Source organism: Solanum stenotomum, chromosome 1 (genome assembly GCF_019186545.1).
Source record: "Solanum stenotomum isolate F172 chromosome 1, ASM1918654v1, whole genome shotgun sequence".
Classification (NCBI taxonomy): domain Eukaryota; kingdom Viridiplantae; phylum Streptophyta; class Magnoliopsida; order Solanales; family Solanaceae; genus Solanum; species Solanum stenotomum.
In genome coordinates this window covers 59638425-59666414 of record NC_064282.1, presented here as the reverse complement: position 1 = coordinate 59666414, position 27990 = coordinate 59638425, and the positions used below count along the sequence as shown (strand labels likewise).

Sequence of the window (27990 nt, the reverse complement as noted above, 5' to 3'; positions counted from 1 at the left end):
TTGTTTGTCCAGTGTATCCAATTTTTGTTTAACAGCAAGAGTATTTATATGTATACTATATAGTTGTATTGATAAGGTAAATCATATTTAAATTGTCTTGTTCATATGATAAATTGTTATACTTTACTTTGTTTGATATATTGATACATTAAGCTTTATAAATACTTGTATCCATTTGAAAACAAAGTATTCATATGCTAACCTTTTGTATTGAAATATTAACACAAGTTGAAAGGTTGATTAACCATACAAGTACATTTGGATACATAAATACATTAAGTTTGTATTTTTTTTTAAAATACTTGAAGCAACATTGTTTGGCCATTGTATCCATTTTTTGTTTAACAACAAGGGTATTTATATGTATACTATATAGTTGCATTGATAAGGTAAATCATATTAAAATTGTCTTGTTCATATGCTAAATTGCTATACTTTACTTTGTTTGATATATTAAGTTTTATAAATACTTGTATCCATTTGAAAACAAAGTATTCATATGCTAACCGTACACATAATATATTAACCGTGGGTAGGAAATTAGATTCTCTATGTTAAATCATCTTACTAAAGCCCCACATATGTAGATATACATGCAGAAATCATAACATAGTTCATGATTTGAAGAGAAGCTTACACTGATGCAGTTTAATAAATTTAAGAGTACATATTTTGGTGTATATATTTGTATGCGTGAGTGCCGCGTTAAAATCAAACCTTTAGATGCTTAATGGTATGTGAATAGAAGGATAGTTCATCAATAAATACAAGAAAGTGATAAATCAATTTAACTAAACAAAATTAAGTGAATACCTTTATGCTTGACTAAGAACAATGGAGACAATTGAAGAATTGAATATGATGTATCTCAATCTTTTTGTTAAACGGATTGGAACCCAAGTGGAGATGCATTGACTAGGTAGTTATTAATTTAAAATTGAGAAGTTGAGAATTTTAGGGACGTAATTAAATGGATTTAGTTATAGTAAATACCTTATTTAGTGCACTCTAATTACAATTGTATCATTGTATAATTAAATAAAAAATAATTTTTTTTACACAAATACAACTAGATATACATATAAACTATAGTCATTTTTCGTAAATAGCATACTTATAGCTATTGAATTTCAATAACCTTATAAATGTAGTCATTTATGTAAGTTGCTAAAAAAAATACAAACAAAGACAAACAAACCAAAATACAAAATACAAAATAACATATAAGAAAAAGACCTTACTATGTATTGTAGGAGTAAATTAAACACGTCAAAAATTAGGTGTTCACAACCTATAGCGGAATATGACTAGATTGGGGCCTTTTTTAATCCCAAAGACATAGATAACTACACAATAAATTAATTGATCATATTCAATATGATGTTTGGACAGATTCTCAAGTTTACTGCAAGTTGTAAATACTTTTCTTGAAGTAATAGATGCGTTTCTTGACACTACAATTGAAATAAAAGTGTAGTTTCAAATTGAACTCAAGTATATATAATAAGTTGAATTATTGTCCAATATGATAAATTCTCCCTTTAATTTTCCATTTTAATAATTAGTTATAAACTCATGTTAATGTTAATTTGGTCCAAACACAACACAGTACGTACTAGATGATACCATATATAATGCAAGATCAAACGACCCTAAAAGAGTACAGAAGCGGGAATTTAGAAACACAAGATACAAAATCATGGCGGAAGAAACCCTAGATGATCGTCTGAGTGAGTTGCCGGACTCACTTCTGCTTCAGATTCTATCCCTTTTACCGACAGAAGAAGCAGTCACAACATGTATTCTCTCTAAAAGGTGGAAGTATCTCTGGACTTCACTTGATACTTTCATTTTCTCTCCCAGACGCTTCTGGAGAAGAAACAATGGATTCCGATCATTTGTTGACTATGTATTTGTCTCATTCCACTGCTTCCAAAATCACAAAATTTGAAATCGACTGTAGTCGCATGTATAACTTCAAGTCTCAAATCAACCAATGGCTTACTTTTGCTGTTAAAAAAAATGTCCAACATGTTGCACTATATTCTCATCCTCCTTATATAATGCCTCTAAATTTCTTCACCTGTTCATCTTTGATAACATTGCATCTTGTAAAAAGTTCATTGGTTTCTGATATTGTTATAGCCTGGAAGACTCTAAAGACTATAAAATTGGAGGAAATGGTGGTAGGGGATGCCGAAATTAAGAATTTACTCTCAGGCTGTCCCGCGTTAGAAACTATTGTATTTAATAGGGTTGGGGGTTTTCGTTGCTTGGAAATTAATTCGATAAAGGTAAAAAGCCTGAAATTGGAAGGTTATTGGGTGAATTATGCTGGTAAAAGGGATCGCTCATTTGAAATTTGTGTCCCGTATCTTCAGCATTTGGAGCTTTCACATGATTTTCATGATTTCAAGTGTAGTCTTGTTGATGTATCCTCTGTGGTTAATGCTAAGATAACTTTCGACATTACATGTATCAAAGATCTGGACAACGATTATGATCAATATTCTGATTCTGATGAAGAGGATGAAGACAGTTGCAGTGATTATCATCAAGCTTTTAAGACCCTCATCCAAGATTACCTTCAAAAGCTAAGTCGGGCAACCAAATTAACATTCGGAACTTTGTTCACTCAGGTTGGTGATGTTTGTCGTTAGTGCCCTGCATAGTCAAACAGGGATGCTTTTGCTTAGTGTTACAAGTTATTAAAATTACATGATCTTTCTCAAAAAAATTAGAGCCCCTGTTTTCTCAGATTGAATTTTAGCAGACATTTCAGAATGTAAATATTATACAATGGAGAACCTTTGAGCGAATTTCACCTACCAATCTGGACAAATCACAGAAACTTGTGGGGGCTTTTGTAACTTTCTGCTATCCTTTGTCAGCTTTGGAACTGTGTTATTTCCTTTATCTTACCCGGAACTAGAATTTTTGTTAGATTTTGTAACAACACTACTTCTTTGCCGTGAAGTGCTTTCTTTATTGTTTTCCCCATTGTTTACTAGTTTCATTGGGATTATTGCACCAGGTCCTATGCATATTGCAGTTCAAAGGTGTGCCAATTCCAGAATTGGAATGCAAACATCTAGCGCTGGAGTTGCATTTGGGAAATTTTAGTTTTTATGAGGCAGCTGGCCTTTTGCGAGCCTCGCCTCTTGTGGAGACACTCAACATAGAAATAGAAAATCAGCCTGTAACTTTCTGGAACTTCTTCTTTTCTTCTTACATCTATTCATTTAATGAAGTTTTTACAACCTCTCTTTCCCCTCCCCGCAAATTGTTTTTGAAGTATAACTCAAATATATCCCTTAATTATCACTAAGAAGCTTTGCTTTTGTCATTGTAAAGCTATACTTTAATATGGTTGGTTTTGTTGCTTTCTTTGTGGCAAAGGCACTCTGAAACAAAAGGGATTGTTGCACTATCATTCTTTTAGTACAGATACATATGCCACAAATAGTTATGATACACAATCATTTTCCAAGCACCATTAATGTCTTTTGATTTTGAAATTTTTCTGCACCAGGCATACTGTGAAAATCATATTTTTAGACTGGCTTGTATTTAGTCCTGACTACATTCTTTTTCTCCAGTTTGATGATTCCAGGTGCTATTTTGAGAAAAAATATTTGGTCAAAGGCTATAGTGTTGATTTGCAGAGTTATAATTCAAGCTTTGTGTTTCCCAACCTAAAGAGTGTTGAGATTGTCATCTCCTCTGGGATGTGCATGAAGGAGCATCTCAAATGGGAATATATCAGGAAGCTTTTTAAACTTTCAAACTTTTTGTTAAAGAATGCAGTGGTTTTGGAGAAGTTCGTTATCGTTTCAAAAAGACGAAGGTGTGAGATTTGTGGAATCTAGTGTGTGTCCCAATTTTTATCGCTATTGACTAGTAATCTGAGGTCCTCTGCTGAGTTTGTGATTACCTATCAAGAGTGAGCTTTCTATAACTAGACTACAAGTATTTTTGTCTCAGGATACAAGAAATTTTCCCTTATATTAAGTTTTTGATCAACTTCACGCAATCGCTAATCTTAAACTTCTCTGTGTTATTAATTATTGTTCTTTTGAAACTTACTGTTATGGTATATCAAATGGTATAGTAGCTTGGTTTCTCATGAAGTTTTGGTTTGTTACATTTTAGATGTTGTGCATGTGCATTGTGAGTTTCTTTTAAGTTGGAACACTTGTTTTCCTTAATGTATTATGATGAGTAGATTTGCAAACACATTTTTATGATACTTTCCCTCGTTAAACGATTCTTCCTTGCTTTGTCAATAGCATCAAACTTTGATTGTGAGATGGTTCTCTCTTAGGCTCTTTACTTTGAAGAAAGGGGTCTGCATTGTTTGTCTACCTCAAATAATTTTAACAGTCTATAATTGAGGCTTACAATGCTGTTGAATTTTTTTAGTTGAAGTTTAGGTCATTATTAGGCCAAATCTTTTACCAATTTTTATCTTCCCGTTAATGCGTCTGCTAGAAAATTCAGAGCATGTCATTTCCATCACCACCAGAAAGTTCTCCCCCGCCCCTCTTGAAGTCTCATTTTTTTCTGCTGATTTAGGTTATAACTTGATCATTTGTTAGTCACTTGGCATATGGCTTGGAAGTCTTTGGATTTACATTCCTGTTATCACAACCTTTCTTATATCTCTCTCTTTTTCTTTGTTACCAATGGATGGGAAGTATAATTGTGTTGTCCTCCAAATCATGTGTTTTCTTTGACCTACTTTGTTGACAAAATTGATGCACTATGGCCAAAAAAGTGAATCTAATTTTTCATGAGTGACAACTGCAATCCATATGACAATAATCCAGGCTTCTTTCGTAACATTGTTTATGTGATCTGTTCTTTGAGCATCACCAACTAGAAAAGCTACCTCAGGGAAAAAGAAAAAGGAACTGGCTCAGTTTTGCTGTTAAAAAAATGTGGAACATGTTATAGTCTATTCTGATGCTCTTTGTCTATTTACTGAATCTTTCTTTACCTGTTCAGCATTGAGAACATTGCATCTAGTAGAAAGTTCCTTATTTCTAATATATTGTCATAGCGTGAAAGCCTCTAAAGAGCATAACTTTGGAGGATATGGTGATAGGGGATGCCGAAATTGTGAACTTACTGTCAGTCTGTCCTGCTTTGTAAACTATTTAATTTCACAAGGTTGGGGATTTTTTATTGCCTGGAAATTAATTCTTTCAAAGTTGAAAGCCTGAAATTGGAAGGTTATTGGATGGATGATGATGGAAGTGAAAGTGATAGTTCCTTGGAAATTTTTGCCCCGAATCTTCATTATTTGAAGCTTTCACATGATTTTCATGATTTCACGTGTAGGCTTGTAGATGTATCCTCTGTGATTAAAGCTAAGGATAATCCTTGTCAAGATTCTGATGATGAGGAAGACAGTTGCAGTGATTATTATCAAGATTCTGATGATGAGGAAGACAGTTACAGTGATTATTATTATTATGATTCTGATGATGATGAGGATAATACCGATCAAGATTCTGATGATGATGAGGAAGACGAGCCGTGATTATCATCAAGGTTGTAAGACCCTCATCCAAGATTACCTTCAAAAGCTGAGTTGTGCAACCGAGTTAACATTCAGCACTTGTTCACCCAGGTTTGTGATGTTTGCCATTAGTACCCTGCATATCCAAACAGGGATGCTTTTGCTTAGTTGTACATAACTTGGTGCTGTCAAGTTATTAAATTACATGTCCTTGCTAAAAAACTAGAGTCCTTATTTTTTTGGATTTATTCTAGCAGACAGTTTCAGAATGTTAACATTATCAGATTTAGTCATTTTCAATCCTCACCAGAATGTTCTCATATTTTCCACTGAGTCAGAATGTTAGTCACATGGCATACAGCTTGGAAGTCTATTGATTTACATTCCTGTCATCACAGCCTTGCTTATATTTCTCTCTTTTTTCTCAAATCTTGTCTTTCTTTGATCCACTTAGGTGACAAAGTTGATATAAGATAACCAGGATAGTGAATCTAATTTTTCATGAGTGACAAGTGATGATAATAATCCAGGCTTCTTTCATAATACCTTTTTTGCTATCTGTTATTGAGTATCACCAACTAGAAAAATCACCTCTGGGAAAAAGAAAAAACAAAACTTCTTGCAAGTTGCAGTTTTCTCCCCTTATCAAATCGAACAGAGATCCATAATTTTCTTTCTTCAAAACACAAGTTCAGAGCTCTTTGAGTTTAACATTTCTTTATACTCGCAACTTGCATATCTTTTATTTATTAGGTATAGACTATAGTTCTATTCATTAAACTTAGCAGTAGAAATGCAAGTTTTGATCCATTGAATTTGAAAGGCCACGAGTAGACCAAGATTTTAATAGCATGTGTTCACAATATTTTGAAGTAGTTTTGAAAAAAAGAATCAAGTAAAACTTTTTTCCTATTCATTCTTGCTAATTGAAAAGCTTTGCCTAACAACAAATGCTATATAACCATGTCTGTACAATACACTTCTATAAAGCTGGTGTTTTTTTGTTTGTTTTTTTTCAGTTTGGGAAATACAAGTACTTCAATTAGGCTGCGGACATGTACTAATCCTGGTGACGAGAAAGAGTTGCTCGGATGGTAAGCACCCCTCACTTCCAACACGAAGGTTGCGAGTTCGAGTCACCAAGAGAGCTAGAAGGGGTGGGAGCTCCTAGGGAGGGTGTGTAAAAAAAAAAATATACTAATCCTGGTTATATTTTCTGTTTCGAGTTAAATCATCTCTGCTATGACTTTTTAATATTACATATTTGGCCAAAGGATATATTTTACTGAGATTATTCAACAGGACTAAAATTTCTAAGAACACCAGGAGTTTGTCTCAGCATAATTGAACTGTTAGCTTTCGATTTATGGCTGATGAAATCATAGAATCCTGAACTTGTCAATGTAACTACTGACTAGTCTTTTTTATAATCCCACCTTCATTATTATGGGATCATTGCATAGATGTATGAAATAAAACTCTTAGTTCGCATTACCATTCCAATTTCAAAACAGAACAACAAAATCTTTACATAATCTATACAACTTCCAACAAACCTACAAAATGAGGGATTTAAACGATGTTCTCTTTCTTCTTATCTTCATCGTTATTGTACGAAGTTGACCTCCATTGTTGGGTGTTTGAGCTTGCAAATTTGATATATAAAATGAAGGGTTTTGAAGCAATTATTTGTGGCCTGGGACTTGTGGGGCTTTGTACCTGAACTGCTGTTTGTGCAGCAAACTTGCTTGTGATTGGATGATTAATGGGGTACAAGAAGAGTAGCAGCATTGGTCTCAGCAATGTCATTTCTCTTGTAGACAGCTCAGAGTAGTGGAGGAGCTTACAAGAATTACTGCTCTTGGAATTGTTTGACAAGAAATTAGCACACAAATTTAGTATTCTTGAATCCAACAACAGAAGCTCTTTTATTCATTCTTAATTTTTATAGAAAAACATGTTAGGTAGGATTTAGGAATTCACACGCGAAATTGTATCGAAAAACGAAAAAGTCCAAATTGCTAAAACCCAAGTTCATGAGAAAATTCCCGATTTTAGAATTTGAAATCAATGATTTTGATGCTAAAATCACAAAATAATAAATGGGTAATGAAGGGTTGGAGGTAAAATCACTTTCCCAGAAGATTAATCTTGAAAATCTTCTTTGAAATCACCTCACTAGAGCTCTTAACGTTAAAAAATGGAGGAACGGAGAAGAAATCATATTTTGGGGAATTAAATTCTACCAAGGTACTTTGTTCTACGCTATTGCGGCACCCCCCCCCCCCTCCACACGATCGCGAAGAAAAAATTAAGTCAACTCCCTTTGACCTATGCAATTGTGACAGTGTATGTGATCGCGATGTCTAGGTTTGTACACCTACGCGATCGCGACGCACTACAAGTTTCACTTAGGCGATCGCGGAATCTTCTTCCGCGATCGTGATGAACAAATCATCAGACATCAAATATAGTAGTGACAATAAAAGATCTAGATTCATAATTTTTTGAATGGACCCTCGAGATTTGTTCGGAATCCTGTACACACAAATCAAATATGCTACCCCACTAAACTTGACGTTTCAGACCTATTGGAACCATCATAACATGGATACAAGGTCTTCTGGACCCATCACCCGTTTAAGCCACCACTAACTAATTTTGACCAAAAAGACCAAAACGCCCTTAGAACCCTTAGAAATTGAACCAAGGTCTTACCTAAGCCTAAATTCACCTTCTGAATCTAACGAAATTGACTATAAACGAATTCGAGGATTCAAACTCTAAATGTTGATCAAAGTCAAACCTTGATCTAAATTCGCCTAAATTCTCTACTCATGGGCTCAAATCCACGTAAAAGCTTTGAAACTGAAAACAACAACACTCCTAGACTGAATTCTGCATTCAGAGCTGATATAATTTCATTTCTTATATTAACTTAAATACATAATACATAAATGTACCCTTTAACTCGACCTCATTTTTCATTTATTCCCTTCAATTTTAGGTATGTACAAGTAAACACTTAAACTTGTATAAAGTTGAACAAGTAGATACATGAATCCTATGTGACATAATACACGTTTGACACCACATAGGATACAAATTGTCATGTAGGATGTCACATAGGATGTGTGTGTTTATTACAAGTTTAAAAGTCTATTTGTGCACATCCAAAATTGAAGGGCATAAATGTGAAATAAGACCAAGTTAAATGACATATTTATGTATTATGCCTAACTTAAAAGCTTTCAAAACTCCAAAACTTCCAAAAATCTCAACTTTTAATCCAGCTTAAAAACAACCTCATAAACTAATCAAACGTGACTTGAGACAATTATTGGAAGAAATAAAATGATAAATTTTCAGAAAATTCTAAAAATAACCTTCATGTTATAAAATCAACACAAAACTAGAATCAAATGGAAAGAGTAAGGCCAAACACATATACAACCCTTCTAACTTGTCCTCATTTTTCATTTTGGCACTCCAACTTAGCCTTGTTCCATTTTAATCCTTAAACTCCATTTTTTATGTACCATTTTCGCACGAAATACTATTTTTATGATTTCTTTATTTTTATATATATTCTTCAATTGCAACTTCTTATTTTAAATCGACATGTGTCAGTTAATTTTAGTTTTAAAAAATAAAAATTAACAAAAACTAATTCTTTTTAAAATATAATAATTTCTTTTTAAGAGTTTTATGTATTTTAATGTGAAAAATAACCGACGAAATTGTGTTGGTTTTCTTTCTTAAAAATCACCGACAATCTAACAAAGTCAGTCGAGTTTTAACATTTTTAGTAGTGTTATTAGCAATGAACAAGAGTCTTTTTTACTCGTATTGAAGATGAGTTTTTTTATTCGTATTGATTTATATTAAAAATAAAAAGTGAGTATTTGCGTTAAATTTAGATAGCCCATATGATAAGAAATAATAAATAAGTAGTGTTACTTAATTTAATTGAATGTTTAAGAAAGAAAATCAAAGAACTTTCGTCAATTTACTTTCATGCAAAAATACAGAGAAATCTCAAAAAATAATATTATTGTTTGAAAATTTTTATGTTCGTTCGCAAATGTTTAATTTTTTTACGAAAACTAACAGACACACGTCTATTTTTTTAAAATAAAAAATTGCAATTGAAGAACATAAAAAAAAAATCATAAAAATTAGTATTAGTATTTAAATGGTACAGAAAAAATGGAGTTTAAGGGTTAAAATGGAACAAGGCTAAGTTGGAATGCCAAAATGAAAAATGAGGGCAAATTTGAGGGGTTGAGTATGTGTTTGGCCAAAGAGTAAAGTAAAAGGAAGACAGAAAGTACAGGAATAGGAGATGCAACTAATTTTAGTGTCTTTTTATTGTTATGTGAAATGCTATTATATAGGTAAAATATAACTTGGAGAGGTGATACTCCTACGGTAACAGTAGTGGGCCCACATATGACATCCATCACTATTTAAAACACTCCCCCTTGGATGTTCATATACTAAGAAATTTTAGCAAAAGAAAAGTATACACAATCATTTGTAATACACATTATTTGTTGCCTTGTTAAAAAGAAATGCTTGTAGGAAGCCACTTGTAAGCTGATTGTATTCACCTATTTGCAAAGCTACTTGTAAGTTGTTTAAGAATTTGCTTGTGTGAGCGGTTTATAGCAACCTACTTGCGGAGTTGCTTATTAGAACTTGTTTGTAAATTTGACTTCTTGATTTCAAGCTTATCCAGAAAGCTATGTAATGAGCAATAGATATATTTACAGCTCATTGGAGTTCATCCATAGATAATGTGTCTCGTTAAAACCTTACTAGAAAAAAATACCCAATGAAAAAAAGTTCTAGTGAAGGAAAAAGAGTACACACATCTAGTAATATGCTTTGAGAACTGCCTCATTAAAAACCTTACCAGAAAAATCCAGTGGGATAAAACTTTGGCTAAGGGAAAAAGAGTGCAACGCGTATATACTCCCATTGATTAAAACATCACTTAACAACTCGAAAATGACGCATTCCAATCTTATATCTCAGCTTCTCCAAGGCTGAAGTTGATAATAACTTGGGAAATACAAAGTGTTGAACATCGGCTATATCCTTCTTTTGAAGATAATGACTAAGAAGAACTTTGATGAAATATGTTTTGTTCAGTCTTCTTTGATGTGTCCTCCTCTTAGTTGAGATATACATGCAACATTGTTTTCATATAATGTTGTTGGAATATCTCTTTTCAAAGAAATGTCACATATTTTCTAAATGTGTTTATTGATCTCAAACAAATATATTTTTGACAATCACTCAATTCATGATCTTATTAGTGTAGACAAATTGCTCATTTGATTTTTTAACAACAATAACACAGCACTGACGGACACTTTCAATAAAATTGTCTGTCTTGTGGAATGATTTGATATGACAGTATTTCCAAATGAAAATAGATAACTTTCTTGAGATCAAACTTCATAATTTCCTACAATTTCATGGTCAATAAACCTTGACACAATTGATCATAATAAATAATTTCTATCGATATTTGATTCACTCTAAATATCTCCACCGATAAGAGTGATGTTATATTTTGCATGCATATTAATGAATTTTTTTTTTACCATGAATAATAATAGCAAGATATATAAGTGCACCAATTCTACTATGTCATGGTACTTTCTAATCATTTTGATGAGATCAAAATTGATCTTTATATTATGCGATCTTACAATCATTGGGGTACTATTCAATGAAATTGCTTTATAACCTTTTAAATCATTGAGGAATTTTCATATAATATTTATTGTCTAGCTAGACATGATAATCATTCATCATGTGTATTCAAGTTTTTCATATATTATCAGACTAAAAGGAACCTCATTGCATCCACCTTAGGAGTATAAATCTCCATACAATAATGTCAAGACTTTAGCGAAAAATCTTTATTTTCCAATGCACAAGTCGTACTTTATATTTTACAATTTTACCTATCACACAATAATTCATTTGTACCCAACTGACATTATATTTTGGTATATGGACAATAAGTTCAAAACATCACTTTTCCAAGTGAAATAAAATATACTTGAATTGTATTTTCTTTGGCCGATTTTATCTGTCAACTCTCGACAGATTTAATATCAAGATCCACATCACCATTTATAATTTTGAGCGCTATATTATATTTAATATATCGTCGACAATTATATGATATCGATTCTAATATGACATAACTTATCAAGCTCACTTTATTTTTCATCATTTCCAAGTACCTGAACCTTTGCCAAGGTTTTTATAAAGTGTTATGTCATGGTGCTCTTTCTTAAGCACTTGCTTCATTATTATGACCATCTTGATCATTTGCTCCTTTTCTTTTTCAAGAAGTTCTATCTTTCGAATCGATTAATTTATCATGCCTTAGACGTGCCATAAATTATGTCCTTCAAGGACTTTTCATTGGAGCATTTATAACTGGATTATAACATAGGGTCAGAGATGCGTCTGACAATTGACTTAAATTATCTCTTCAATGAGGATTATACCAATGATAATTCATTATGTATAACTTATTTTCCAATTGCTTATCTCCCCCTAATGTTAGAGAATTTAACATTCACCCAACCTTATTTGGGGACTCATCTTTGTGCATTCCGTAATGGTGGAGCAATGGAATAATATATCGCATATTTAAATTTCTAGGTGAGAATTATTTGGTTCCTGAACCTGAACCAGTTGTGATAGGGGAACTTTGTTGGCTTGATACATGCAAGTGTTGCTACACTTTAAATAACACATCTCATACCAAATTTCTTTTGGGAGTTTGTTTCTCATAACTAATGATTTAGCTATAATTGGAGGCATATAATTTCTGCTTAAGCCACTTGAATACAAATCAACATCATGAATATAATTTTATAATTTGAAATGTGCTCTTGATTTAACAATTCGAGCAAACAACATTTGCAAAAATCAAATTGCAAGTTGATGATATAGCACATGTGACCATAACATAGATGCATCTATATAATAGTAAATGGTCCACATGGCAGGTGAACGGACCCATATTCACCTTTTTATACATTTCAAATTTCAGGAGACACAATTTCAATCTTAGTTGGTGTAATGATAATTTTATCATGAGAACAAACAACACAAGAGAATTCTTGAAGAATTTATTATTTCTTCAATATATATATAACCATATGAATTGTCATTTATTTCCGTATCATATTTGAACCGAAATGGTCATCAACCGATTATATCAACTGATATTTATTTCGATAAACTTCTAGTTTATTTTGCATGTGAGTCTATCATCATGTCCATATTTAGTTACCACAAATAATATGAAGACATGAGTAATCTTTCACATAAATATTTATAACTCATTTTGACTATATGAAGATCTTAAATCTTTTCATATTTTATAGTCTCAATATAAATTTTTTTTGACTATTTCTTTAAAACTTAAAAAGTTTCAAGACTTACTACAATTTCGATATCATGAGCAATTTTATTTCTTTAGGTAGTAGCACATTAAATCACCAGAGCAAACAATGTTCATTAGATACTACCACATATTTCATAACACTGTTTGTGTGATACACATCTCTTTCAAGGAGAAATTTATATCATTATTGTCATGGTCAAAATCATTACAAGCAGAACCTTATTTCTTGATTTACTTTTGTCATTAGTATCTCCTTCATTTTGTTTAATATCAGGCAAAATACCTTTGACGTACACAAATGCATAATCAATGATAAATTTTTGTGGTCAAGAATTATTTCCTTCTTTAGTCATTTTGATAGTTCTTCATAAAACGTATCATAATATTTGCGATGTACTAAAAGTACTTGACCAATGACCATTTATACCAACAAAAAATTTCTTTATTTCCCTCTAACCTCCCATAGGGGTGAGTTGTGGTATTTATTAAATCATACATGGGTATGTCTTTATTTTATAATTTTCATCATCTCTTGACACATTCACTTTCAAGAATGGTCGAGCATTCACAATGTTTATCACAAGTTATATTCTCTTTAAGAAATTGCCTACAATAATATATACATACTTCATAATTTATTTATTTTTTATTGGAATCTCATTGTTATGATTTGAAATTTATCATATTTACATGACACACCTCAACATCATTTTTGAAAGGTCAAGTGCATTATCACTTAATATTTCTTTATTTTGATGGAGGATTTATAAAATCAAATTATTAGGCCACACAATAACTATGTATCTAATGCCCTTTTATACCATTTTGATGACAAGAATTATCTTCACTCTTTGAAGGACCATTTTGAGAACTCATATTGTTCTTTCTTTTATAATCATCACAGTGATGACGATTATTTATTTTTTTCACGCCCATATTCATATGTTCAATCACTTGTCATCTTTCAAACATATTACGCAGTGCTATCACATTCACATAAGAGAATGAAGCAATATTAATTTTCCCAGTCATCATTATACCATCAATATAGTGCATTGAGATTTGAAATCCAACGTCTTTCCCATAAAAAGACGTTTTAGGTTAATGGAACGCAAAATCAATACCTTATCCTCTTAATGTGACAAGACTTGAATCTTTCACCATAATTTCAATCAATATGATAGACCAAGGTGCAATGAAACTCAACCACGGTCCTTTAAACTATCATCGCTTCATAAATATATGCATGATTGAATTAAATTCCAATAAAATATAATCAATAAACTCTAAACATGATAAATAATATTCTATTATCCCATTCAATAATCAAGATGAATAAATTATAATCTAATCAAAGATTGTACCCTCAATGAATATGAGAAGAAAAATAAATTTATCTGTATGCAATTTTACTTTTCAAATACTAGTGTACTCTTTTAGAGAAAGTTCATTAATATGTATAAAGATACAACCACACTTACCTTTGCAGTAGTTAAAGAGCAACAAAAGTTATCTTTGCTTTTTGACTTCTGAATCGGAAAAAGACTTTGTAATAATAAATTGATTAATTTATTTTATTTTATTTTATTTTTCTTCAATGTAAGACACATAGCAAACATTATAAACTAAAGAGCCAAATTATAAGAAGTAGGATCACACATTTCCCCCATTTTTTTTCATCTGAGTTTTGTTGGAATCACAACAAGAATTTGAGAAATTTGAGGAACCCATTTCATTTATTTTTTTAAATTCAGATTTAAAATCTTTGGCGTGTTAAAGTGATAAAGAGGTTGATGGATATATAAAGAAAATCTCGATGAATGTAACTTTATAAGTTCATCTTCTATATTTTGCAGCTCTCCATCATATATCATCATATCAATAATAAAATATTTCTTCCTCCATTTAGTTAGAATGCTCACTAAATTTCTTGATAATGACCAAACCAATAAAATTAATGAACTATTTTCGGAGCATATACATGATTTTTAGGATCAATACAAGATGATTTGATTAATTAAAATTACACAGATAACTAATGTGTATGGGGTAATAGGAATGATGGCATTAAATGATATTCTTAATAAAACTTATAATTGATACCAAATATAGCATAAACAGAGAAAAAATATTTCTTTAAGCACTAACAATGGTAAGTAGGGGTGACATACCAAATCGTAAAGTCAAATCGAACCGATGAACCAAATCAAACCGAAAAAAAACCGATTTGTGATTTGGTTTGGTTGGTTTGGCATTGAAAAAAAACAACTGACCACTCTTGATTTGGTTTGGTATTCAAAGAAAAAAAGTCAAATCGAACCCAAACCAAACTGACATAATATAAATATATAATTTTATTTTATTTATAGATAAAAAATATTATTTATAATCTACTTTGTTAATATATTTTTAGTTAGTTTATAGTTTTCAATGTTTATATATATTATTTCAAATTTGAGCTTGTAAATATTTTATTTTGTATTAAGATCAGAAGTTATAATGGTATTGTTATAGTTTTTCAAATTCGAAGTTAACAGTTTACTTTGTAAATAATTCGTTTTGTATTCAGTTTGATTATAACGTTTAATCTTATTAATTTAACATATTGATCGTTGATATTTTTAAAAAAAATAATTGTACTCATGTGAATTTTATCATCTTTTCGAAGATTTCTATTCATTAAACATTTTTTAAGTTTAGCTTATCGCATAAGTAAGTGAAAATATATTTGATCTCTTTTTCAAACACCGTATAGTTATAAAAAAATCAAAAAAACAGAAAAACCTAAAAAACCCGAAAGAACCGATTAAAGCCGAAACCGAAAAAAACCAACTTTATGTGATTTGATTTGGTTTTTAAATTTAATAAATCGACATAATTGGTTTAGATTTTTTTTAATGAAAAATCAAACCAAATCGACCTATGTACACCCCTAAATTGGTAAGTGCATACTCATACCTTTTTTTCAAAAGAGATAGCTCCTTTCGAAGAAAAAAAAAACTCAATTTCAAGATAATAAATTTGATTTGAACTTCATGCTGATAACGTGTTATAAAATCAACACAAAACTAGAATCAAATGGAAAGAGTAAATTAAGAGGAAGTCAGAAAGTAGAGGAATAGGAGATGCAACTAATTTTAGTGTCTTTTTATTGCTTTGTGAGATGCTTATTATATAGGCAAAATATAACTTGGAGAGGTGATACTCCTACAGTAACAATAGTGGGCCCACATATGACATCCACCACTATTTACAACACTTCAGAGTTATTACATTTTCCCTATTGGGAATAAATATGGTATTTTACATTAGAGAAGATCATCCCTTTTCCAGAAGAAAGACTCTTACCACACAAGTTTTAGTTAAAAGGTTATAGGAAAATAGTAGAAGATCACAACTTGGATCACTTTGTTTTGGCGAATTGTGCAAAACGTTCAACACGTTGTTTGATGTAAAGATTGGTGATCTTGAATGTTGCTTTTGCCTGTATATTTTAACAGTTGGTATGAAAGCCTTTTTATTTATACAATTTTTTTTATAAAATATAAATTTTTGGTTAAATTTTTGTATTTAGAAAATGTGAATTCATGATATGAAATTCTAAAATTATTTTTTTTTGAAAAATTTGAGATTTTATCTCATGATTTGAAATCGCATAACACAAATTTTAAATCACGAGATGAAATCACATATCCAACAAAATTTATGAAATAACCATTACATTAACCCACTTTTAAATCATTTTATCAGATATAATCATTACTCTCAACAACCAAATTTATTATTACTTAATAATAATAGTAGTATATATTTTAAAAATAAAAATAAAGAGTAGTATACTATAACTCATGTTCAACTTTTTTAATTATTGAATTAGAGTCCGATCAATAAAAATATTGTACTTTTATTAGAATAGCTTAGGGATAGTTTGCTTATTTAGTAAGTTATATGAATAATGGTCAATTTAAATAATTTCACAAACTTACGAAATTTTTATGTTTACAAGTAAATAATACTACTTAAAAATTTAAATTACATATTTAAATAAAATTTTAACTTCATCTCATACAATTTTGTATCATGCTCTCTAATCATATGGACTACGGGCCTTAGTATAACCCTTATTTAATTACAGTATAATTTAAATTTTAGGCGAATATATAAAACATATAACTTAACTGTACAATTGAAGAGGCTACTACCGAAGCGGGAGTTTAGAAACACAAAAAACAAAATCATGGCGGAAGAAACCCTAGATGATCGTCTGAGTGACTTGCCGGACTCACTTCTACTTCAAATTCTCTCCCTTTTGCCGACAGAAGAAGCATTCACAACATGTATTCTCTCTAAAAGGTGGCAGTATCTCTGGACTTCACTTGATTCCTTCATTTTCTCTCCTAGACGCTTTTGGGGAAGAAACAAAGGATTTCGATCATTTGTTGACTATGTATTGTCTCATTCCACTGCTTCCAAAATTACAAAATTTCAGATCCACTGCAGTGCCCTGCATAACTACAAGTCTCAAATAAGCCAATGGCTTACTTTTGCTGTTAAAAAAAATGTACAACATGTTGTACTCTATTCTCCTCCTCCTTACATTATGTCTCAAAGTTTTTTCATTTGTTCGTCTTTGATAACATTGCATCTTGCAGAAAGTTCCTTGGTTTCTAATATTGTTATAGCTTGGAAGTCTCTAAAGACTATAAAATTGGAGGAAATGGTGCTAGTCGATACCGAAATTAAGAATTTATTATCAGGTTGTCCTGCATTGGAAACTATAGTATTTAATAATGTTGGGGGTTTTCGTCGTTTGGAAATTAATTCGATAAAGGTAAAAAGCTTGAAATTGGAAGGTTATTGGGTGGATGATGGTGGTGAAAGTGATCACTCATTTGAAATTTGTGTCCCGTATCTTCAGCATTTGGAGCTTTCGCAAGATTTTCATGATTTCAAGTGTAGTCTTGTTGATGCATCCTCTGTGGTTAATGCTAAGATAACTTTCGACATTACATGTATCAAAGATCTGCACAATGATTATGATCAATATTCTGATTCTGATGAAGAGGATGAAGACAGTTGCAGTGATTATCATCAAGCTTTTAAGACCCTCATCCAAGATTACCTTCAAAAGCTAAGTCGGGCAACCGAATTAACATTCGGAACTTTGTTCACTCAGGTTGGTGATGTTTGTCGTTAGTGCCCTGCATAGTCAAACTGGGATGCTTTTGCTTGGTGTTGCAAGTTATTAAACTTACATGATCTTTCTCAAAAAAATTAGAGCCCTTGTTTTCTCAGATTGAATTTTAGCAGACAGTTTCAGAATGTAAACATTATACAATGGAGAACCTTTGTGCGAATTTCATCAACCCATCTGGACAAATTACAGAAACTTGTGGGGACTTTTGTACCTTTCTGCTATCCTTTGTCAGCTTTGGAACTGTGTTATTTCCTTTATCTTACCCGGAACTAGAATTTTTGTTAGATTTTGTAACAGCACTATTTCTTTGCTGTGAAGTGCTTTCTTTATTACTTTCCCCATTGTTTACTAGTTTCATTGGAATTATTGCACCAGGTCCTATGCATATTGCAGTTCAAAGGAGTGCCAATTCCAGAATTGGAATGCAAACATCTAGTGCTGGAGTTGCATTTGGAAAAGTTTAGTTTGTATGGGGCAGCTGGACTTTTGCGAGCCTCGCCTCTTGTGGAGACACTCAACTTAGAAATAGAAAATCAGCCTGTAACTTTCTGGAACTTCTTCTTTTCTTCTTACATCTATTCATTTAATGAAGTTTTAACAACCTCTCTTCCCCCTTCCCGCAAATTGTTTTTGAAGGATAACTCAAATATATCCCTTAATTATCACTAAGAAGCTTTGCTTTTGTCATTGTAAAGCTACACTTTAATATGGTTGGTCTTGTTGCTTTCTTTGTGGCAAAGGCACTCTAAAATGAAAAGGATTGTTGCACTATCATTCTTTTATTGCGGATACCTATGCCACAAATAGTTATGATACACAATCATTTTCCAACCACCATTCATGTCTGTTAGTTTTGAAATTTTTCTGCACCAGTCATACTGTGAAAATCATATTTTTAGGCTGGCTTGTATTTAGTCCTGACTATTTTCTTTTTCTCCAGTTTGATGATTCCAGGTGCTATTTTGAGAGAGAATATTTGGTCAAAGGTGATAGTATTGATTTGCAGAGTTATAATTCAAGGTCTGTGTTTCCCAACCTAAAGAATGTTGAGATTGCCATCTCCTCTGGGATGTGCATGAAGGAGCATCTCAACTGGGAATATATCAGGAAGCTTTTCAAACTTTCAAACTTTTTGTTAAAGAATGCAGTGATTTTGGAGAAGTTCGTTATCGTTTCAAAAAGACGAAGGTGTGAGATTTGTGGAATCAAGTGTGTGTCCCGATTTTTATCGCGATTGGCTAGTAAATTGAGACCCTCTGCTGAGTTTGTGATTACCTATCAAGAGTGAGCTTTCTATAGCTAGACTACAAGTATTTTTGTCTCAGGGCACGAGAAATTTTCCCTTATATTAAGTTTTTGATCAACTTCACGCAATCGCTAATCTTAAACTTCTCTATGTTATTAATTATTGTTCTTTTGAAACTTACTGTTATGGTATATCAAATGGTATAGTAGCTTGGTTTCTCATGAAGTCTTGGTTTGTTACATTTTAGATTAGATGTTGTGCATGTGCATTGCGAATTTCTTTTAAGTTGTAATTAAATGTTTCTTCCTTGCTTTGTCAATAGCATCAAACTTTGATTGCGAAATGGTTCTCTCATAGGCTCTTTACTTGGAAGAAAGAGGTCTACATTGTTTGTCTACCTCAAATAATTTTAACAGTCTGTAATTGAGGCTTACAATGCTGTTGATTTTTTTTAGTAGAAGTTTAGGTCATTATTAGGCTAAATCTTTTACCAATTTTTATCCTTCCGTTAATGCGTCTGCTAGAAAATTCAGAGCAAGTCATTTCCATCACCACCAGAAAGTTGTCCCCCGCCCCTCTTGTCTCATTTTTTCTGCTGATTCAGGTTATAACTTTATCATTTGTTTGTCACTTGGCATATGGCTTGGACGTCTTTGGATTTACATTCCTGCTGTCACAACCTTTCTTGTATCTCTCTCTTTATCTTCGTTACCAATGGATGGGAATTATAATTGTGTTGTCCTCCAAATCCTGTCTTTTATGACCTACTTTGTTGACAAAATGGATGCACTATGGCCAATAAAGTGAATTTAATTTTTCGTGAGTGACAACTGTGATCTTAATGACAATAATCTAGGCTTCTTTCATAACATTGTTTATGTGATCTGTTCTTTGAGCATCACCAACTAGAAAAGCTACCTCAGGGAAAAAGAAAAAGGAACTGGCTCAGTTTTGCTGTTAAAAAATTGTGGAACATTTTATAGTTTATTCTGATCCTCTTTGTCTATTTACTGAATCTTTCTTTACCTGTTCAGCATTGAGAAAATTGCATCTAGTAGAAAGTCCCTTATTTCTCATATATTGTCATAGCGTGAAAGCCTCTAAAGAGCATAACTTTGGAGGATATGGTGATAGGGGATGCCGAAATTGTGAACTTACTGTCAGTCTGCCCTGCTTTGTAAACTATTTAATTTCATAAGGTTGGGGATTTTTTATAGCCTGGAAATTAATTCTTTCAAAGTTGAAAGCCTGAAATTGGAAGGTTATTGGATGGATGATGATGGAAGTGAAAGTGATAGTTCCTTGGAAATTTTTGCCCCAAATCTTCATTATTTGAAGCTTTCACATGATTTGCATGATTTCACGTGTAGGCTTGTAGATGTATCCTCTGTGATTAAAGCTACGGATAATCCTTGTCAAGATTCTGATGATGAGGAAGACAGTTGCAGTGATTATTTTCAAGATTCTGATGATGAGGAAGACAGTTGCAGTGATTATTTTCAAGATTCTGATGATGAGGAAGACAGTTTCAGTGATTATTATTATCATGATTCTGATGATGATGAGGATAATTTTGATCAAGATTCTGATGATGATGAGGATAATACTGATCAAGATTCTGATGATGATGAGGAAGACGAGCCGTGATTATCATCAAGGTTTTAAGACCCTCATCCAAGATTACCTTCAAAAGCTGAGTTGTGCAACCGAGTTAACATTCAGCACTTGTTCACCCAGGTTTGTGATGTTTGTCATTAGTACCCTGCATATCCAAACAGGGATGCTTTTGCTTAGTTGTACATAACTTGGTGCTGTCAAGTTATTAAATTACATGTCCTTGCTAAAAAACTAGTCCTTATTTTTTCGGATTTATTCTAGCAGACAGTTTCAGAATGTTAACATTATCAGATTTAGTCATTTTCAATCCTCACCAGAATGTTCTCATATTTTCCACTGAGTCAGAATGTTAGGAAGTCTTTTGATTTACATTCCTGTCATCACAGCCTTGCTTATATTTCTCTCTTTTTCTTCGGTACCAATGAATTATTAGTTTTCTTGTGTTGCCTCTCAAATCATGTCTTTCTTTGACCTACTTAGGTGAAAACGTTGATAAACGATAACCAGGATAGTGAATCTAATTGTTCATGAGTGACGAGTGATGACATAATCTAGGCTTCTTTCATAATATCTTTTTTGCTATCTGTTATTGAGCATCATCAACTAGAAAAATCACCTCAGGGAAAAAGAACAAAAAAGTTGGAAACTATTGTGGCAGTCTATGTTTCTCACTCTCCAAAATGCTGCCACACTTGTGTTGGATCCTCTAATAATGCACTAGTTTTGGAGTATCCAACACGAACCGAAAAACAGCTTTTAAGTGTTCAAGCAACATAGGAGGCGATACCCTCTATTCAAACCAGATAGCAAGAGAAGATCTAGCTATTTCTCAAAGCTATAATCTCTTTTTCCCTTCTTCTAATTTTCTACGGTTTTTCACTTTCTCTGGTATAATCACTCCTTCAAAGAGAACAAGCTAGCCATTTCTCCAGGCATCTTTCATGGAGGATACACTTACAAGTTGCAGTTTTCTCCCTTTATCAAATCGAACGGAGATCCACAATCTTCTTTCTTCTAAACACAAATTTAGAGCTCTTGGAGTTTAAAATTTCCTTATACTCGCAACTTTCATATCTTTTATTTACTATTCATAAAACTTAGCTGTAGAAAATGAAGTTTTGATCCATTGAATTTGAAAAGCCATGAGTCGACCAAGATTTCAATAGCACGTAATCACAATATTTTGTAGTTCACACCACGTGAAAAAAGAATTAAGTAAAACTTTTTTTTATGTCTTTGTTATTATATTTGTTTATTTGTTTATTATAATTTTTTAAACATTAATTAAATATTTATAAGAATTATGAAAAATGAAACATACAAAAGTTATGAATAATATTTAATATTATAAGTTACAAGTAAGATCAAGAGACCTGAGTTATAAATAATTCAAATGTATGATTTTATTAGACATTAAATGTATTAACACTTATGCATTGATTTTATTTGTAAAATAAATAAATGAAAATAAGGGGAAAAAATACAAAAAAATGAACAAAATAATAATAATTGGTGACTGCATAAAAAATTATAAATACATTTCAAACAAAAAAAACGGTGACAGAAACAGATTGTTACATACGCAAAAAAATAGCATCATGAAACTAATATTTTATTTTTCAATTATTTTTTTGCAAGTATAATAAAAATGAACTCCTAATCATCATAATTTTTTGTTGTTGTTGAAATATGATAATTATATTAATTGTGCTTCATAACAAAAAAAAAAAAGTAAAATAGTAAAGGATCAAATGATTAGCATTGACAATACATTTAGCTAAATTATTTATTCAAACCAAAATTTAAAAAATTCTAGCAAAGTAGGTAAGTTACTAATACAAGTCAAAGCAAAAAAAAAAATCTAACAAAAATAATCTCTAATTATGCTTCTTCTTTTTCCTCTTCTATCATCTTCATTTGCAAGTAGATTCGCCATCATATTTTGCTTCATATGTCAAACTCTTCATCATATGCAATCAATTGAATAAAAATAAATAAATAAATTATTATATACTAATTAAAAATAAATATATCAAAAGAAAGAAAGAAATTTAAATTATATGTAATATATTTGTATATTATTTTTTCAATAGTACTAACAATACTACATAATAATCATTTCTTGAAATCTAACAAATATTATTATCAAATTAAACTATATTATATCCGGAAAACAGACTATTAGAAAGAATAATTGCATACTTACAACACATCGTTAAAAATTACAAAGACATTTTTTTAAAATCATACTTGCTTGATGAATGATAATACAAACATAAACAAAATATTAAGACAGCATGTCTAAGTACATAGAAATAAAACGAAAGACTTGAGAATGAAATATATCTTACCTTCATGTACTTTTTTTTTGTTACATGTTAGTTAATTCACAAACAAATATGATGAAGAAGAGAAATAATAATTTTGTATGTGAATCTTCATGAAAGTAAATATGAATTTATATAGATAAAATTGAGGAAATGCAAAAATAAGGACTTGAGAATGAAATATTTATTAACTTCATGTACTTTTTTTTTTTGGTTACATGTTAGTTTCATTCACAAACCAAATATGAATTTATATAGACAAAATAGAGGAAATGAAAAAAATAAGACTTGAGATTGAAATATTTCTTACCTTTATGTACTTCTTTTTTGGTACAAATCAAACCAATACGATGAAGAAGAGAAAGGATAATTTTGAATGTGAATATTCATGAAACTAATATAAATTTATAGGCAAAATAGAGAAATACCATAAAACATCATAAACTTACAAATTTAAGTTTGGAGGTTATAGAAATAAAAATTATGAAAGTTATGAATATAATTAAAAGTAAAAATTAAAGAGGGGTAAGTCATGGGCAATAACTCATTGTGAATAAATTAAAAAATAAAGAGAAAAATACTTAAAATTTAAAAAGAAATTATTATCATTTCATGAGAAGTGAGACAAACAAATAAAAAAAGAATTTGGAGAGTTTTTGTTGTAAATGTTCTTCCATTAATAAAATATTTATTTATAATAAATTAAGTAATTTACTTTTATAATACAATAATTAATTTGAATTAAAAAAAAAGCCAAAAATGGGGAAAAAAGATAAATTATGTTTCTCTTTATTACAAGTGAGACAAACAAATTAAAAAAAAGAATGTGAAGAGCTTTTGTTGTAAATGTTCCTTCATTAATAAATTATTTATTTGTAATAAATTTAGTAATTTATTTTTACAATACAATAAGTAATTAATTTTTTAAAAACAGCCAAAAAAAGAGAAAAAAGATAAATGCAAATGGAGGTCATAGAGAGGTGTCATATTACCTTGTCTGTGTTTCTCCTTTATATATATATATATATATATATATATATATATATATGATTTGGTTCAAAATATATCGTGTATTAAGTATTAACAAGTAAATAAATGCTTCATTTGTTTGATTGGTCTGAGATAATCATCACTAGGCTGATAGTTGCTCTCTTGGCAGGGATGCAAATTCTATTAGTACATGATTTTTAACTTACGACCATAATGGAAGACTTGGAAAGCATGTCTTCATAGATGAACAATATTTTGAACCAACGAGATCGAGTTATATATATATAACCTTAAAAGCAGGAACTCCTAACTTGAATGTTAAATTACTATAATATTCCTAACTTAGGTTGTGAATTTTTCGGTGAGTTGTGACTTTTCTGATAAGTTATGACTTTTTTCAAAGGATTGTGATTTTTCGATGCGTTGTGACTTTTCCAAAGAGTTGTGTCTTTCCCAAAGAGTTGTGACTTTATTTTCCAAAGAGTTGTGACTTTTTCACTAAGTTGTGACTTTTTGGAAGGGTTGTGACTTCTCGGAAAGGTCATGACTTTTCAGATAAGACCAAAAAAACACTTGTTCATACTACCCTTTGTTGACTATAAATAGAGGAGTTTAAACTTCTCAAGAGTTAGAGAATTGTCACGATTTGTTTTTTTGATGCTCAAGACAAAAGAATGACTTTATTTATCAATGTTACTTATGTGATTTAGATTGTCAGGAAGTTTGCTTCAAAATAGTTATTACTATAAAAAACATGGGAAAATTATATATAATAGCAAACTATTAATTCAAATAAAATGCTATAAATATACTTTGATTTAATTGTACCCTATAGCAAACTATTGCTATTTTCGCCACTCTCCCTAGTGGAATCTCGCTCGCCACTCTCGTTTGGTGGCAGTCTCGCTCGCCTCTCTCGATTTTATACAAACACAAATGTATAAAATGTGTTTGTGTTTGTATAAAGCGAGAGGAAATTGTATATATACATATATTTTCGTTCCCCTCTCTCCCCTCTCCCAGATCTCGCTTGCCACTCTCCCAAATCTCGCTCGCCACCCTCGCCACTCTCGCTTAAACAAACAAAAAGGAAATGTATAAATTGCGCTTTTGTTTGTATAAAGCAAGAGAAAATTGTATATACACATGCAAATACATATATCTTTGTCATATACACTTATAATTATACAATATAAATATTTCCCTGCTCAGTTTTCTTTTTCCTTTCTCTCTTTCTCGTTTTATACATATACAGATTATACAATTGATCTTTTGTATACAACTGCTTTCTTTTGTATATGTATAGCGAATTATACAACTGTTTTCTTTGTATATGTATAGCGAATTATACAACTGTTTTTTTGTAGATGTATAGCGAATTATACATATATATGTTTGCTATGGAGCGCAATTATGCAAATTTTGCTATAGCATACAACTATGAATTTTGTGCTTGCTATATGTGAAAGTTTCTCAAAAAACATTGCCCTTTTGTTTTACTGATTTACTATTTCTTAATATATAAGTATTTTCGACGAAGAAAAGTTTATATGACTTGTAATAACGTTAGTTGAAGTTTGTATTAGTTTAATTTTTATTGTAGTCTAAATTCATTTATTTTTGTTAACAAATTCTCTTGTGATGTAGATATACGTTTCTGAATATTTTTTTCCAAAATTAATAAACTTCTCAAGAGTTTGAGAATTGTCACGATTCATTTTTTTGATACCCAAGATAAAAGAGTGAATTTATTTATCAATGCTACTTACGTGATTTAGATTATCACGAAGTTTGCTTCAAAATAGTTATTACTATATAAACATTGCCCTTTTGTTTTATTGATTTACTATTTCTTAATATTTCAGTATTTTCGACGAAGAAAAGTTTGTATGACTTGTAATACACTAGTGGAAGTTTGTATTAATTTAATTTTTATTGTAGTCTAAATTCATTTGTTTTGTTAACAATTTCTCTTTTGATTTAGATATATGTTTCTGAATATCTTGTTCCAAAATTATTAAACTTCTCAAGAGTTAGAGAATTATCACGATTTATTTTTTCGATTCTCAAGACAAAAGAATGAGTTTGTTTATCAATGCTACTTATGTGATTAAGATTGCCAGAAAGTTTACTTAAAAATCATTATTACTATGTAAACATTGTCCTTTTGTTCTACTAATTTACTATTTCTTAACATTTCAGTATTTTCGATGAAGAAAAGTTCATATGACTTCTAATAACGCTAGTTGAAGTCTGTATTAGTTTAATTTTTATTATTTATTTAATAGTTAATTTTTATGAGATATATATTTTCATTAATTTATATATATATATATATATATATATATATATATATATATATACTAGATTTTCGACACGTGCGTTGCACGTGAATATCAATTCAGAAAATTTAAGCAAAGATTTGAATAATAAGCTTTGCACTAAATAATATTGCAGATTCTTTTGTGAATATCCAATGTGGATCGTCATATATATGTGTTATTAACACGAACCTATGAAGATGGTCAATGAAAAAATTTACTAGTTAAATGCAGTAATGTATATTTATTTCAATTTGATGGAGTTCAATCATGTAATTAGTCGTATCTCACTAATATTACCTTATAGACGATATTTGTTGTGTATTTTTCTTGTCAGCTAACCAGATGTGTTTTGCACGTGTATTCCACTTTACCTGTTTAGATGTCATATGAACATGTGGAGAACAACTACATTTTATTTTTTAGAACTATTTTTGTATATTAATATTTTATTTTATAAGTTATAACATAATAGATGACGTTCTTTTTGTTGGCTCTCATATTTGACTTCTTGATTGTATGTGTACATAAATCAAAGATAGATATCTGATTGTCCATAGTTAACTGAGAAATGTTTCATTTTTTTTAACCCCGAAAAACTAAAAATTAATTAAAGAATATATTCTATCTGTGAAATCATATATATAATCACATGTTTATCTTACACCCAACAAAAGATATAGTTCATATTCTTGTAAACAATTTTCAATTTATTCAGCCAAGCATGATTTGTCCAAGGAAAAATAACAACACCGTGTTATCACATATATGGGGCGGTATAATAATATGAAAAATTATTGGTCAAAAGTTAATATAAGGAAAGATGAATAGAAATAATTAATGTAATAACTATGAGAATTCATAATATTATCACTAAAGAATGTAAAAGAGACATTCGCAATAATTAGTAATAACTAAGAGAATTTATAACGTTATAACTAAAGAATTAATGTGTAGTAGATGAATTTATAATAAATTTTATACTTCCATAAATAAATAGGACTTTTAATTAAGTGAAAATTACAAAAATATACTCCTTAAGACTTTTATTAACAAAATATCAATATATTTATATTTAATTACAATTAATTTTTAAATTACATACATAACAAACATTTAATTTTTGTATTTAATTTAATTTTGTTTTACAAATTTTTCTCTCTCATACTATTAATATTTTATGCCTTTTATATGGAGTATAATTAGGATATTAATATTTATCAAATATTCTCTCTCCTAAACAGTTTCAAACTCTTTTTGTTTATAACAATAACATTTTAATTATACATATGACAGCTTATTAAATATATATATCTTCACACGT

At 30.5% G+C, this 27990-nt stretch overlaps 1 protein-coding gene, 1 long non-coding RNA gene and 1 pseudogene across 7 annotated transcripts in view; 2 read left to right on the top strand and 1 right to left on the bottom strand.

Annotated features, from left to right (window-relative positions):
* The window catches only part of LOC125862076 (putative F-box/LRR-repeat protein At3g18150), a 140706-nt gene that overhangs the window by 67869 nt on the left and 44847 nt on the right, over nucleotides 1–27990 (top strand). Inside the window, exons 1-5 of one of the 6 annotated variants that reach the window (XM_049542090.1) lie at nucleotides 17324–17529; nucleotides 17621–18144; nucleotides 18541–18705; nucleotides 19106–19449; nucleotides 20782–21280. In XM_049542090.1, the coding sequence (XP_049398047.1) occupies nucleotides 17686–18144; nucleotides 18541–18705; nucleotides 19106–19449; nucleotides 20782–21058 (1245 nt within the window). In that variant the 5' untranslated portion in view covers nucleotides 17324–17529; nucleotides 17621–17685 and the 3' untranslated portion in view covers nucleotides 21059–21280. Of the gene's footprint in view, nucleotides 1–17162; nucleotides 18145–18540; nucleotides 18706–19105; nucleotides 19450–20781; nucleotides 21281–27990 lie in introns of those variants that run through there. The other 5 variants (XM_049542098.1, XM_049542057.1, XM_049542083.1 and 2 more) reach the window with 5 other exon arrangements.
* LOC125862108 (F-box protein At5g03100-like) lies at nucleotides 1700–5919 on the top strand (annotated as a pseudogene).
* The window catches only part of LOC125862172 (uncharacterized), a 67664-nt gene continuing 43302 nt past the window's right edge, over nucleotides 3629–27990 (bottom strand). Inside the window, exons 2-3 of the long non-coding RNA XR_007446022.1 lie at nucleotides 19202–19440; nucleotides 3629–3695 (exon numbers count right to left, since the gene is read on the bottom strand). This is a non-coding gene — a long non-coding RNA (uncharacterized LOC125862172). The remainder of the gene's footprint in view (nucleotides 3696–19201; nucleotides 19441–27990) is intronic.